This window comes from Glycine max, chromosome 16 (genome assembly GCF_000004515.6).
Source record: "Glycine max cultivar Williams 82 chromosome 16, Glycine_max_v4.0, whole genome shotgun sequence".
In the NCBI taxonomy this organism is placed as follows: Eukaryota; Viridiplantae; Streptophyta; class Magnoliopsida; order Fabales; family Fabaceae; genus Glycine; species Glycine max.
The window spans coordinates 37914568-37931061 of NC_038252.2; the positions used below are offsets into that span (position 1 = coordinate 37914568).

Below are 16494 nucleotides of genomic sequence, written 5' to 3' on the forward strand. Positions count from 1 at the left end.
ATAATACTCGAACGGTTAAGCATTGAGTTTAATTTGTACGTAATTAATATCAGTGTAGTTTTTTTTATAAAACATTAATTAAAAAAACTTATCATTGATTGCGATTTATAATTAGATGAGAATATGAAAATTAAAATAATATAAAAACTCTTTACGTTATCAGGATATATATTATTTAGTACGTACTCAATTTCTTATTAGATGTTGGTAAAACTTTCAACACTTACATAGAAATTACACTATCTTTATGACCTATAATTTATAACAATATTAAAAGGTGATTTAGAATTACTAGCGCCGACCTAGTACTAGTAGAAAGTTCGATATAGTGTGCATACTTTTTAAATTTTTAAGAAAATTTCCATAACAAATAATTATTTATTTGCAGTCGAGTAAATGTGAATGAAACTGTTCAAGTGTGGTTCCCCCAAAAGGAGGCACAATAAGATGGTTCAAATGTTCACAAGTGGTGAATGTAATTGTAAGGATAATGTTTTTTCACCCTCTCTTTTTTCCCGGTGCACCTTCCTAATTGTTTTTGGTAAAATTTTATTCCTAAAAGACACCCACCATATTTAAAGGAATTTTTTTTACTGATATATAATATATATCGTTAGAATTTAATTCCTAAAATACACCCACCATTTATCTCATTACAAAAACGGTTATTAAAATTATATATAATTTAAACTTCATTAATAAATGTATAATCCATTAAAAGAATATTTTGGTGAATTATGTTATGATCCCATATTTAACTAAAGATTGTTTATGTCAGTTTTAGTTTTTTTGCATATGAAAACTAAATTACGTTGGATTCTTGTTGCAATTGATTATTCTGTCGTGCATCGCAAGAGATTATTGGAACTTAGAAGTATAGTTTTTTTTTTTTCCAAAACAAAAAAGAATGAAAATATTAGTATTTCAATTTCATGATATATTTATAAATAGGAATCCAATAAAATATTAAACAGCGCAGCACAATTAGCCAAAAAAAGTCTGAAAGTATAAATTAAGAAAACCAAATTACATTACGCAATAGTTAGAGTTCTTGCTTATAAGTTTCATTATTTTTCGATCATTTTTTTATAACTTTTCAAAACAAATATAGCAAACACCAAATTTTCTAATGGTCTTAAGGACAAATATTGTGTCATTAATTTAAAGTAATTGAAAACAGCTAAATCATGAAACTAGCAAATAATTGTTGTATACAAAATTTATCACGTGGTGTAGAATTTATGCAGATGCATGCAATATACCATTGAAGACACAAATTGTGTTTTGAGCATAGCACAAATAAATAACTAACTACTTGAAGACTCAACATTGATGATAAACTTTACGTATTATAGCAAGGCTTTAGTAGGAGTTGGGTTGCATTTTGCTTCGGTTATTGGAGGAAATTACTGAAAGGATAGCCATGGAGAGGAATGTGACCGAAAGAAAAGCAGAAGCAATCAACCCTCGAATTAAAATCTTGGCATATGTGGAACTAAAATCATCCGAACTTGTAATCTGGTCGTCGATGAACTTTTTTAATTCCACAGACAATGCAAAACCAGCACCAATGCCTGCGGCCAGAAGCAAACTAGTTACCTGCATGTAATTTCATTCATTCTTTCACTCAGTTCAGATCGATATATATTTTAATATTTATAATATATATGTATCAAAAAGAATTTATCAAATAAACAAAGGGAAAAAATATATGATATATATATATATATATATATATATATATATATATGTGTGTGTATAGGAGAGGATCCAAATTCATAAGTCTCAAATGATAAACTTCACAGAAAAAATTCTATTAAGGAAATTGTATTCTTTGTATAGGGATTTTTTTTCATCTAATTTCTTCAAAAGTTAAAGTACACAAATTAAATTATTTAAATTATCTTTCTATAAGTGGTTATGTATGAAAAAACTTATCCAAACGAAATCATAATATGTTTCTATAATTATAAATTAGAAGTTTTAAAAAATGGCGAGATCTTTTAATATTTAACCCGTATATCAAGTTTTTTGCTCACCGAAAAGGATCTCTTTCCTGATATACATGCCAGAAACTGTTATGTGGACATTGAAAATCGTGACATGATAACGGGCATGGTTCTACGTACCAACACAGCTGTACGAAAAGGAAAGGAGGACACCCGCACACAAGCAAATTAAAGACAATACACACAAACAAATTAAAGAATATAAATTTTTTAAATTTTAGTCATTATTGCACAAACATTAAAAATGGTAACTTTTTGTTATTTTTTATTATTAGACAATTTTATATTAATATTATGTTTTAAGTTTGTCTGATTTAATTACACTTTTTATACATTATCTATTTCATAGTACAAAAACTATTTTTTAAAAATATTTGTCAAACCTACCATTTTTTTAAATTTTTTGTCATCATTATAGTATATCATATAATATGAATTGAACCTATATGATAATTGTAATATCCCGTTTTTCCTAAAATAAATAAAAAGAATTTTATTTAAACATTAATAAAGTTTTTAGAAATTAAATAAATGAGAGAAAAGATTTTTTCTTAATTAAAATAAAATTTTCATAGTATTAAAAAATAAATACAGTAAAATGATATTTTAGAAAATAAATGGATGTTTTAATTGGTTATTTATTTAATGAAAGAGTAAAATATAATTCTTTTTTATAAAATAATAAAATAAAATAATAGAGTAAATAATAGACTCAAAGTATCTTAACTATAAATAGAAACATATTAAGTTAGTTTTTACATTTATAATATGTTTTTACATTCTTTCTTTCTCCCAACTTTGTTCTCCCTTCTTCCTCTTTCGAAATTCTCTTTTTTTCCCGCATACACCCAAACATATCCTAGTAAAACTACGATCTTAGATTCGCGTTAACTGTTGGTTCATCTTGAAATTTAGACAACACATTTGGAACTCATTTTCGCATATTTTCACCGTTGAGATTTGCGAAAAATAATGTCGGTAGAGAAAGATATTTCCCTTGCATAGAGACAGTGAAATTGATGCTTCAATCTCTTCTTCTTTTCTTGAACACTTGGAAATCCTAGTAGAACAACCAAATGAAAAACTTGAAGAATCTTAAAAAACCTCTAGAGATGTCCCTATCGTTGCCGGTCTACACACGTGAGCCCGCTTAGAGATAAGGGATGAGTTACTCACGCTTGTGAATTAGAATGAACATGTGAAAAGATCCCAAGAGGATAATTTTTGGATTATTTTGGGTTATTTTATGAATTTCAATTTTGTTCTTATTCTTTTATTCACAAATTGACTGTGTTTGATAGACTAATTGATGTCTCGATGCAAAATTATTGTAAAATTGATATGTTCATGTGTTGAGTGTGAAACCTAGAAAATTGAGTCTTTTCTAATTAGTGTGAATTGATGAAATTAAGTAAGGAGAGATTTATTGTAAGAAGGAGTGAGATATTAATTTTGTGTTTTTCCCTTTTTGTGCTTTTTAGGGTTTTTTTATACATAGTTTGGAATTAATTTATAATTTGAAATTAGAATAGGCTAACAGAATGACATTCTCAATTATTGTTTTAGTTTTAATATTTAGTGTGAGTTTATATATTGTTTCATATTGTTATTCTTTGAAATTGGCCAAAGTCTATTTAACTACAAGGTTCTTCGGAAGTTTTAGTGAATCTTTGGTGCAGTTTGTTTGATTATATTTCACTTTGTAAATTCATGATTAGAATATTTGTGTGTTTAGTTATTTATATATTGTGTGTATTTATATATGTAATATTATTTGTATATTATGAATTGTGATTGAGATTGAGCGTAGGTGGCAAGTTAAGCATGTATTAATTTGTGAGATACACATGAACATTTCATGGTGGATTGTAACGTTGGGAGGTGTTTAATTGTGGACATGAGATATGGTTGTGAATAAAAGTGTTGTTAATACTTGTTGTAATATTACTTATGTTTTAAGTTGTGAATTATAGAATAACTCGACTGGTATTTACCTTGAGAAAAAAGTTTTATGTGTGAGGTGTTGAAAGGAAAGTGTAGGGCTTCATGTTAGGAACATGATGTGTTAAATTGTAGTGCCAATCGTGAGGTGTTAAAAGGAAAGTGTAGTGTTCCAAGTTAGAAACTTGAGGTGTTAAATTGTAGCGCATTGTGTTAAACGTGTTTGAAAATAAGTGTGAGGTTGTGAGTATTGTATAATTCATGAGTCTAGGCCTTGGGGGATAAATACACTCGGTTTGAGTGTTCCTTTAAGCCTATGTTGATCCCATATGGTTGGAGCATTCTTGTAAAATAGAATGACCCTGACTGATCACCTTATGATTTCACTTAGTGAGAGTAACCCGGCATACCCATTGTGTGGTGTGTCTTGTTATGTACTCCTAGGTGTCCTGATGTTATATTTTTCACTGACATGGTATCACATTGCATATATGATTGAGTCTTAGTATATTTGTTGCATAATGTCTATGTAATGATCATTGTGACTTGCTACGTGGGGTAATGAATAGTGTGAGTGAGAGATGTTGTATTGTACTTGAGATGTGTTATTTTGAACACATGATTAATGTGAAGGTGTAGAATGAGATTTTGTGATCAAATCCATGGGACAAGTGATGTTATGCAATGAGTGGTAAAATGATGCGAGTTGTGTTAAGTTGATCTTGCGATACTTATACTATATATATGTACCTTTGTTTATCTCTACTTGTTTAAGAATGTGATAACTCACTCTTCGTATGTTGTTTGTATTTGGATCTTGTGATGATCTCAAATTTTGTGTGCTTGAGAGCAGATGACTAGATAAATTGTTTTAAGGAACCTTGTGTTGGAGGATGCCAAGACACAATACTTTGATAGGATGTGACATTGAGACATGAGTTTTTGTTTTAATTGCATGATGTTCTAAACATATCGTTTTACTTTATTTGATTTTGCTACTTAACTTGAGTTTTTATTTTTCTGTAAATTTGAACGATCTTATTTTGAGCTGAAAATATTTCTCAGAAGTTTTATTTCATAACAGTGAAGCGAATGTAAACATTTTATCCACATAAATTTACTTATGATTTTATTGAATGAAATTGATTTAATTAGATTTGGGGTTTTATATATATATTTTTTTCCCATTATGCATGTTGGGGTAGAAGGTCAGTAATTTTCCACAAAAAATTTCTTCAAAGTTTGTTACAATTTTGAGAAAAATATGGTAATTTTTTGAAAAAATCATAGATTTTATTTTACATTTTGTTCAATTTTTTTTATCGAATAGCATACGAGTATGAAAAATTGCAAAAAAAAAAAAAAAAAAACTAAGAAGTGTTATTAATAAAGTAGAACAAATATTTTAGGGTTATCATGTTTTTCATCCTAATAAAATTGACAATTTTCGGTTTTATTGGTGACTTTTTATAACTTTCACTTTTCGTCAATGCATTTTGTGAATATCCAAACTTTTATACCTCAGTCTAAACTTTTATATACCTTGTCTCCATAGAAGTCAAATTCTGGAAAGAATCCATTGCTTATCAACCTCTTCCGTCGTATCGCATAATATATGGCAAAAGGAAGCTGCACTATACAATATGCACAGGCAATTGCTGCAATAGCTACCACAAGGCTGCAGTTTTGACATATACATATAACACCAATGAGATATAAGAAGCTTTGAATAATTATAGTCATTTTTACTCAATTATTTTCTCTTTGTCAAACATAAATATAGTATTAAAGTTAAGAACAAATTACTTTAGATTTCCTGAGGTTTCTTAAACTTACACAAAACCTTTCTATTTTGTAAACATTTATAACAACCCTTTTATAAGGATACATACAAGAAATATCAGTATAATATATATTTTAAACAATCAAGGAAGGTTGATATATAAGGATAAAAAAGGGAGAGATGTCAATTTAATTTAAAATATGTTTGGATAAATTTTTCTATAAGAGAAAAAGATAAAAAGGAAAATAAAAATACGTTATTTTATAAGGTAATTTGTAAAATTTCTCTTATATTAGCTCCATTAAAAGTTTATTTTTAATTTTAACTTATAAAAAATTATTTCATTTTTTTCTTTCTATTTTCTCATAAAAGTACTTATAGAGAAGTTTATTCAAACAAACTTTTATTGTTGTAGTTTAATCAAAGAATAAAATAAATCAATTAAACAATCATTCAACTTAATTTTAAATAGAAAGACAAGATTAAGGTTTGAATTATGATCATAAATTCAAGATCATGAATGATTAGCTATATGATTATATATCAACACTAGCCTGGATGGTTATTTTACCTGTATGAAGTGAAATCTTGATATTTCAGCTCTCCACCATTATCAAATTTGTAGTTGTCATTAACCAGTAAAGCCATAGTTGCAGCCGCGGTTACAAGAGCAACTATCCTCAGCACAAGTATTGAGTTAGCCACACGTTTGGCCACCATCTTTTCTTCAAAGGTATTTTACTCCTAGCAATTGTCTACTCTTGCATTCTTTTAGTACCAAATTAATAAATCCTTTTTTAATTTATACACAAAACAAATAAAGACGACGCTGTTTATTTCTCTATCCACTCCCGTTACCTCAAATTAATGGCATTTAATTCAATGTACCAAACCTTGTTTAAATTTTCCTTCCTAGATAATAATATTCAAATTTTAAATATAAAGTGATTGGTGCTGAGTGAATGTTGAAATGGCTCTAGCGTTTAGCTCACTTTGGATGAACAAAGTAGAGATAATGATTTTGACTCGGACTTGAAGATAATAATGAAGTTGGTTATAAGTCTTTATGACATTACTTTGACCCTCGAATGAAATGCATTGACCATCGGTGTCTTTTGATTCCGACACTACAAATTTGTGGTTAAACTTCTTAATATAAATTTTGAACCCTTCAACTTACTGTTTACTTTATATATATATATATATATATATATATATATATATATATATATATATATATATATATATATATATATATATATGATCATTTTCCTACTAAAAACACTATAAATGAGGAGCACACTGTCTCGCACTCTCACTCTCTCTTACATATATATTCATGTTTGTTTCTGATTTTTAATTTATTTATTTGGTATTAGTTAATAAAATAATTAAAACATTTAAAAATTACAGAGGAGCACACTTTTATGCATCTTAATATTTATTTTTCTCCTTTTACTACTTCTTTAATCAATGTTTTTTTAGATAATAGTTTAACCAATATTCTTAAATCATCATTTAATATTTACCTTTACTTTTTTGGGAATGAGAAACTATGAGATGCTATGACTTTTCAACTTTTGTGTCTTTGTTAGTTAATAAGCAAATTTAAATCCTGTAAGAATTAATGTTGTGAGTTAGCATTCGTAATTATTCGACTAACTGAAATCTTGTGAAATTGCTTGTGAGTTGTAAATTTAATCTTCATTTAGTGATTGTTCTCTTAATTACTTCGTGTTTCAATGATATGTACACTTAATAGTTGATTTTAGATTTAATTGGCACTTTTGTAAAAAAAAAAAGATTTAATAGGCACTTAGATTGGAAATAAAATGTTTTAATATTATGTTTGGGTTGGTAATGTTTAATATTTGGTCATTTCTCTTAAAAAAAATTATTGGCAATAAAAAATTACTATAAGTTTTGAAAATTTTATAATAAATTAAAATGTTTAGAACTGATCAATTAGCTAAGCATACCTTATCCATGTTTTATCGTTGTTAAGGTGTTTGATGTTGCACCTGATTATTTGTCCCTTGTTTTGTTATGAGATAAGGCTTCCATAGCCTTCCCGTGTGGCTTGCTTCTAGCTTGTTTTGCAATCCATTTTTCTTAAAAAAATAAAAAAAATAAAAATATGTACCTACATTTTATTGATACATTTTTTTTCAGAAGATTGAAAATAAATATATAACTCGTTACCTCCCTTATCTCAACGACCCTAAATTTCTCCAATTTTTTGTTATTGATTAGGCTTTTATGAGCTCTAATTTATTTTATTTTTTGTACTACTAAGGAAGACTTAGATTACATCTATCTTTAATTAATAAGCTCTAGAGTCCCCACTGAATGCAATAATTGAACGTTCAGGGTTATGATTCACGATTTAGCAGCATCGATGATAGTCAAGCAGGGATGGAAAACATTCACTTTTTATTTTTATTTTTTATTTCCTTGTTGAATAAAGCTTCACCGATTCACGTTACATCAGTGATGAATGTGGTTTGACCAGAAGCCCAGTAAATTGATGAAACAAGTGGCAAGTGCCAGATACTGTGAATCACAAAAGGGTGACATTTCTTATAGTGATAATTAATTACATCAATCTTTGTATTTTGAAATTAGTGTTGAATATACTTAGGTTCTTTTTACTCAAAAAATATATCTACATATTCCTTATACTTTCTTAAATGTTTTTAAGAATAGTAGTTGCAATAAATTGATCGATTATCGCGTCTTAAGGGATAATATTATTGTGCCATTCAAATCAATTGAAAACAGCTAATTAATCATGAACTAGCAAATAATTAATTGTTTATAGAAAATTTATCATGTATTACACCCAAAAAAAAATAAAAATTGATCGTGTGGTGTAGAATTCATGCAAATGCATGCAATATACAATTGAAGACACGAATTATGTTGAGCATGGCACAAAACAAATAACGAGGTGAAGACCCAAAATTGATGCGAACAATCTATATAGCAAAGGCCCCTAATTAATTAGTAGGAATTGATTTGCTTTTTGGTTCGGTTATTGGAGGAGATGAATGAAACGACAGCCATGGAGATCGAGGAATGTGACAAGAAGAAAAGCAGAAACAACGAACCCTCGAATTAAAATCTTGGCATATATGGAATTAATATCATCCGAGCCTTTAATTAGTACTGTCGTCGGTTAACTTTTTTAATTCCACGGACAATGCAAAACCATCACAGAATCCATGTTTGCCATGGATGAAAAGAAAACTTGCAGAGGAAGCTAAAGAGAAAAGAAAATGAAGAAAAATCTGATTAGTATAGAATGGTTTGGAGAGAGAATTTTGTTATAATAATCTTATCTTATTTGAGTAGAATTATGCCTATGGAGAATACCTATAGCTTTATAAAAAAAAAAAGTTCGATGAAAATTGGAAGCATATATAAGGATAGTCTTCTGGGAAAACCTAGGATTTTAAAGAAATAGGACACGTATATATTCTATTCGTTTGTTTGATCCAAATTAATTAAGTTTCGATAGTTCCTTTTAGACAAGTCCAATCTGATCCAAAGTGCCCTTAAATTGGATTGGTCTATTATAGGACTTTGCTCCATAGTGCCCTTAATTTGGATTGGTCTTATAGGACTCTACTAAAGGCGTTGAAATTGACTTTGCATTGGCTTAGGTTTATAGCTTAAATTATTCACAATACCCCGTTGCATACTTTCAGCAACAAACAAATTAAGAATAATTTTCTATTAACAGAGGCAGCATAGTTAAACTTAAACCCATTGAAGCGTAGTTTAACCGTGGCCTAATAAATTGATGAAACAACTGCCAGATGGCAATGGATCAAGCCTCTGCTCTGCTAGCTCTGTGGAGAACATTTCAGTCAACAAAAAATCGACAGATAAGTATACAAATCTTTTAGTGATAAGTGCACTAATATTTCTGGAAATTAATATTAAATTTATTCATTCCGAATTTCCGATTCTTTTTATAAAACTCAACTAACTAATCAAGCTCACCCGTATAACCATTCATTGACCAAAATAAAAGCCATGGCCTGTGCGAAAAAAATCTTTCGAATTGGGCGAGCCAACAAATCAATTATCAAAATTAGAGTGGATTTGCTGCTTCATTGCTTGATTTTATGAGTTCTTTAGTACTAACATCTTTACAAAAGCCATGATCAACGAAATACAGATCAAATTAAAAGTCAAGATTTAAGAATGATTGAGGGATCGTTAAGTGGAAAGAGTGTGGTAATAACATGTGAATAAATGGTAAGCATGGGGAAGAAATATAGCCAAATTTAGGTTGAATGACATTCATATCTTTTATAATATGTGAAAGTTAAATATATTTAAATAGTTTAAAATTTATTTTGAAATTATTTTAAAATTGAAGGATTAACGTGAACCTAATTAATATTATTTCATACTATATTATTTTTTTTTCTTCAAATGATGTCTTTATAATAATAATAATAATAATAATAATAATAATAATAATAATAATAATAATAATAATAATAATAATTTCTAATTAAATTTATATATATAATTGTTGTTTGAGGTGGAGGTGATGGGTGGTTTGAGGAGATGATGGAGTGGAAAACTGGAGATGGTACAACTGCTAGGTTTAGGTTTTGGAAGGATAGGTGCATGGTTAGGGAGTGAGTGCTTACAGTATAAATTTGTTAGATTGTTCCTAAATTCGGAACAAAAGGAGGAATGTATAGAGAGGATGAGAAGATGGATGGATAGTAGATGGGAATGGGACTTTAGATGGAGGAGAGAGTGGTTTGAATGAGAAAAGGAATTGGTAGTGGAGTTTTTTTCCTCTGATTAACAATGTTGTTATTCAAGGACATGAAAATGATCATTGGTCTTGGAAGATGGATCCAACAAATTCATTTACAGTTAAGTCAACATATCTGGCATTCCATAATTTGAGGGTTAATTCAAACATGGGGGAAGAGTTCAAATGCTTGTAAAAAAATTAAAATTCCACATAATGTTTCATTTTCAATTTGGAGAGTCTTGCATGATAGGCTTCCTACTAAGGATAACCTACATAAAAAGACGTATCCAACTCCTTGATGATGGCCTTGCATGTGTGCTATGTGGACACGTTGAAGCCACATATCATATAATTTTTTTCATGCATGTAAATTTGCGCAAGTGCTTTGGTGGAGATGGTATGAAGTGTTGGACATTTGCTCGGCACCCCTGGGTCTCTTGGTGGAAAGCTAGTTGGTGTGCTATTATCTGGAACATTTGGTATAACATAAATAAGATATTGTTTCAAGACTATTATATATAGTCTGGATGAGGAGAAGGTGTGGCACAAGATACTTTTTGAACTTGACTTTAACATCTCTTTTCAACAATGGCAAGTAGACCCCCTAGTATTTGTTTAGGAGCCTCTCGAGATAGATGATGAATCTTTTCTTATATATGCAACAGATATGTGTATAGGCCAAGATCCATTTTCTCATGTATCATGGCTTTCATCTGCTAAACTAATTAAAGAATAAGACAAAGAGGATTATTTAAAATTTCTGCTGCAGATGAAGGCAGTCATGATGAATATATAACTTTAATTAATTAGCTAATCCATGAATATTCTGCCCGTTTGACTAAAAAAGTAAGAAGAACATAAGCTAGCTAGCAAGCAAACAAAAGTCATGTATGTGCGTACGTTCATTGTATTGGTTGTTGCTGAGAGTGGATGGAGAAATATATATTTTATTATTATAGACGGATATCTTTAGAAGGTTGTTGAAACAATTTAAGACAAAAATAGAGTTTTATCATTGAATTCAAAGTATATATTCAACAAAATTTTTCTTTGTTAGTGTGAATCCTCGTAAATTCATCAAACACAATCCTTAGTTTGTTGGAAAATTAGTGTACCTCTTTTAACGTTGCATGCACATAGATTATAGATAAGTGATGACTAGCTCCTTGCTTGACACCTGATTAGTGGCACTATAGTGCTCAGCAGGAGCCTATTCTTGTCTCTAATTGTGTAACATTGTAGATCTAGAACTGGACCTCAAGATTTAATAGATTTGTTTTTTTAGAATTTTAATAGAACTACTTTGAAGATAACTTTTGTCAAAATAATTAATTTAGAAGCAAATACTATATGTTAAAAAATTGATTTGTATTTTAAAAAAATATTTTAAAAGTCATGATTTTAAAGATATCAATTTTATTTGGCCAAGTAAATTTTTTTAAGTGTAAATATATTTTTAAAAAATTATAAATTTCAAACTTAAAATTAATTATTTCATAGAAAATTAAAAAATTACTTATCTGAAATTTAATTATACTTAATACATTAATTTTAGAGAATTCCAAAAATTATAGAAACAACCTTACTTAATTATTATGCAATTCATTTTTTAAGTCGTAACCATGATTTTACGTACGTGAATTCATGTGCTAGAGAGGACGGTTAAGTACATGCTTGAGATTCACTCATGAAGAAAAAAATCATATTTTTAATTTCTCAAAATAATTAATACAGATAAACTATATATTATTCTTTTGAAATAAGTTGGACTAAAACAAACATATATATTATATTTTATGAGGATAGTTGGAAGTTTCTTTGGAAATTTAGTGAGCACGCAGGATTGAAAGAAAGAAAAAAGATAAGATTTGGAAATTTGAATCTATGAAGTGTGAACCCATTCACCATATCAGCACTTATAATTTGTAGCAGCCTAATTAGTAAATTGTAATTTTAATGGCACGATGGTGATGGGGTTGTTGGTGCATCGCTTTTTACGATCATATTATCTTTCTTTATTATTTTAAGGTATAGTACCATCTTTCCACGACTCTTCTTCCTTTTCACTTGTGTTTTTTCTATATATATATGTCGCCTTTACTATGTTGTGTCATTTGATATATGGTGGTAGATATATATTGACCATGGTGATCTTCTTTCTGTGTTTTGTATTAAGTTCTAAACTCATGCTACTTGTTCACACGATATATATATGGAGACCGCATATATATAATTGGCTATTTTTAGGGTACAAAATCCATTCTGATTACATCAACTTATTATATATATATATATATATATATATATATATATATATATATATATATATATATATATATATATATATCTGCTGAACTGTAAATGTCTAGGAGAATATTGAAATATATTGAACAATTGTAGAACTTTCCTTGACCTCATTTTCACTATTAATTAATTGAGTAATTGGGTGTTGTTAGATTCTATGTGATATCGATGTTAGTCATGATAGACGTTTCGAAGGTTTTACTAAATAATTAATGAGCACTCGTTCACATTTTTTTTTTATTCTTCCTTTCGTTGCCTTTCTGTATATGTTGACAAATAGTAATGTACAGGTGGCGTTAGTATTTAGCTAAACATTCGAGTTGATTAATATATTATCACAATGTATTTTCATGATCATATCATACAACATTTTGTCTAAAAATGGTTCTAAACTACACTATGAACACCTCTCACTGTTTGAACAATAAACTACGAGTCTACGACCATGTCTATACATTTGTTAGTAGTGTAATTAATATCGTCAATTTGCATAGGTTAAAGTTGACAATACATCTGGAGTGATCCTTGATAATATTTTACTACTTGTCTGCATATAATTTTTATTTTTGTATTCCCTTTTATGTGTTTGAGTGTTCACAAACCTATAATTTTAAATTATCTTATTTTGTAAAATAGATTTTGGTTAAAATTAAATTTAAAGTTAAAATATATATTTCTAAACTTATTTTAATACTTTTGATTTTTTTTATATATATCTTTATCTTCTTATTTATATCACATGCATGCCAAAAGATGATATCAAATAATTATAAAATTGGTTTAGTAATAAAATGTGAAAGAAAAGAAGAGATCGTGAGTTGAAATTCTGCTACCAACAAAACTATATCACATATCATACTAATTATAATTTTCTCTGTATCTGTCTCATCAGATGTTTAATAGCACAAAGGATGCCTAAAAATCATTTTTTGAAACTCAAACTTTTCTCCTGTGGATAAATGCCCACTGTGGATAAAGGGTTTTGTGATCAGTATTAGCTTGGTTGTCACTTGTTTAATTGTTATTGAATTTCAGTGTCACAAGCCCGATCGCGTCACCTTAAAAAAAAGTGTATACCTCATCATCCCTGAAAACTACAACACTGCAACGTGCAGATATATGTCTAACTCTAGATCCCGCAGGTATTCATGCTTTAACCTACCCTTATCTTCATCACAACCCGTTGAATTGTTTGAAGTGTAATACAAAACAAACGAATCAACTTAAGCCAAAAAAGTGATGATGATATAGAACGCCTATAGTTTTGACTCGTTTCATTATATATTAATGGATTTGGAATGATGTGACCTATACACTATTGCATCTATTCGCTCTAATCCTCTTTGCGTGTTGCTTCAATTTGTTTGATGAAGGGACATTCATTCACTAGAATTAATCCAAAGGAATTGAAAATGGATGAAGATCAATCAAAGATATGTACTACAATGATCGACGAAACAAAAAAAAACAATGATGGAACTAGCAAGAAAAGGATGAAGCAACATTTGTACTCTAATTGGCTTCAATTAAACACTTCATATATAAATAGCAACCACTCCTATCAAATTGAAAAGGAAATTAATTTGCAGACCCAATTAGTCATCACAATCCAACAAAAGGTTGACATCATCAAGGTCAACAGAATCAAACATAACATCCCAGAAATCAGGTGGTGGTAGAGTGACATTATTATGCCTTGAAGAATCATCTAAGGAGGTTTCTGGTGGGGAAGAAGAGGGAATCACCTCCTCTTTTTTCCCTGATGATGGTGAGGGAAAAGATGATAAAAAGGGGCACTCTTGTTTGGTTGGAGTAGGGAAGGTGTTGTTAAAGCTTAGCAATATGGAAGTGTCCGAAGGATCATTATTGGAATCAAGTATGATTGCAGAGTTTAGAAAGTCATTGCATGTGTGGTGGCCCAAATAGGTGGTCTTGTACAAGGGAGGATCCTCTTGAATTCTTTGCACTTGTTTTATTGCTTGACAATTCTGATCATACTTGTGAGTGCACCTGTAGTAGTTCCTGCATATAATATTAATTGGTTAGGACTTAGGCTTATACAATAATACAAGAGAGATTAATCAAGAAAAAGGATGCAGTGTGGAAGTACTATATACTTGTTATATAAATCTACCTTGAGTACTTAGCATTGAGGATCTCTTTTTGGCCATACTTTCTCCATTGGTGGCCATCCAGTTTTGGAGTTTGAGACACCTCCTCCCGTTCTTGTGTATTTCTTCTGCATATAATATATACAAGGAAATCCAGATTATTAAAACTAACTCGATCTTGACCAAAAACTACCCTTAGTTTTGAATAATTAAGTAAAATCACAATCATTTAAGGGGTAAAAAAATTAAAGAGAAGGCACCCTAATTACATCATAATCGTTCCTCAAATTTGAGGATGTTAAACAATAAATCGATGAGGTCCATCGGACAAATACCTTGTACATATTATATTATGCATGAATAGCGACCATTAAGGGTATCAAAGGGACACATGTATTTCATCTTGGAGATCCAAAAATGTTCATTAAACATGTCAGAAGTGAAATTCAAAACCTTACAATATATATATAGATATATATCAACAACAAAAAAAGAGGGGGAAAGAAATAGTGTGTATAGATCAGAAAAATATATATGATTACTTACTTTCTCTTGTAGCAGCCTCTTTTGTTCTTACTGTTAAAACTCTTGCAACTTTCTTGAGAGTCCTCAGATTTAGTACTGGGAGAAACCTCGTAAGAGGGATACTTGTCCAAGAGGAAGAGCGTGTTGGTGAAGGATCTGAGCACGTTCTTGGCAAGACTTCGAACAAATGGTGAATCATTATCTTTTCCATTAATCATCACTTGTCGAAGTTGATTAGCAAACTCACGCCCTTTCACAAGCTCCTCCAATACCTTTCTATCATCCATTCTTTCTTCTATCACTTCACTATCCTCAAATATATTCTTCTTCCTTGCCTTGCCTCTTATATATATTGGTTGTTCTCACAATGTAAAAGCTTGCTTTTGGTCTACCAGTGTACAAGACATTACCAGCTGCATCACCTTGATTTGTCATTTCATATTTTTTTATTATTTAGATCTTTGTGAACTTAATATTGCTAAAATGTCCTTTTCCCAAATAACATGACCTTGTTAGTTATATCATTTTTTTTCTTAGTTAAATTTTATTGATTTGAGAATCAGACTCGACTAAAAATTTAATCTTCTATATTTAGCGATGCTTACGTAAAACTCACCCAATGAACTTTAAAATGTGTCAAAGTAAGTGTTAAAAACATTTGTATATTTATTTCCCATCTTTGGACAAACAAATATCCCCTAGCTCTTGCTGGCGCGGCATTATTTGCCAAAAATGGATCGTCAAAAGAAGTGTGATTTTCTTTTAATGTTTTCTCACGTTTCGATGCAAGGAATGTCACAGAGAAAAATATTAATCAGATTTATTTATTCATAAAAATCAAAGATGATCTCTATGCAACTTGCTCAATAAATTAAACTAAGTTGAATCCCTTAATGGAGAAAAATGTTAGATAGGCATTTTACAACTGTTTTTATGTTGGAAATTCCAAAATACCTTTATATTTCATTTTTGGTTGAGAAGATAAGTTATAAAAAGAAAATGAGCGGAAGGAACACATTTTTTTTAAACTGAGTC

General features: G+C 29.5%; 2 protein-coding genes across 3 annotated transcripts; both read right to left on the reverse strand.

The window, feature by feature from the left end:
* Window positions 1-1148: 1148 nt before the first annotated feature.
* On the reverse strand, window positions 1149-6514 carry LOC102667555 (CASP-like protein 4D1). Of its 2 annotated transcripts, none has more exons than XM_041010843.1 (3): window positions 6305-6491; window positions 5493-5628; window positions 1149-1574 (listed from the first exon to the last, which is right to left on the reverse strand). In XM_041010843.1, the coding sequence occupies exons 1-3, from the start codon at window positions 6451-6453 to the stop codon at window positions 1539-1541; spliced, it is 321 nt and encodes a 106-aa protein (XP_040866777.1). In that variant the 5' UTR covers window positions 6454-6491; the 3' UTR covers window positions 1149-1538. The 2 variants fall into 2 exon arrangements, with proteins under 2 accessions (XP_040866777.1, XP_040866776.1); XM_041010842.1 differs by having other exon boundaries at window positions 1151-1599; window positions 6305-6514.
* A 7787-nt stretch (window positions 6515-14301) lies between these two features.
* LOC102670495 (probable WRKY transcription factor 70) lies at window positions 14302-15825 on the reverse strand. Its single transcript, XM_006599669.3, has 3 exons — window positions 15481-15825; window positions 14958-15062; window positions 14302-14845 (listed from the first exon to the last, which is right to left on the reverse strand). Exons 1-3 carry the CDS (start codon window positions 15744-15746, stop codon window positions 14419-14421), a joined length of 798 nt encoding a protein of 265 aa, XP_006599732.1. The 5' UTR covers window positions 15747-15825; the 3' UTR covers window positions 14302-14418.
* Between the last annotated feature and the right edge of the window lie 669 nt (window positions 15826-16494).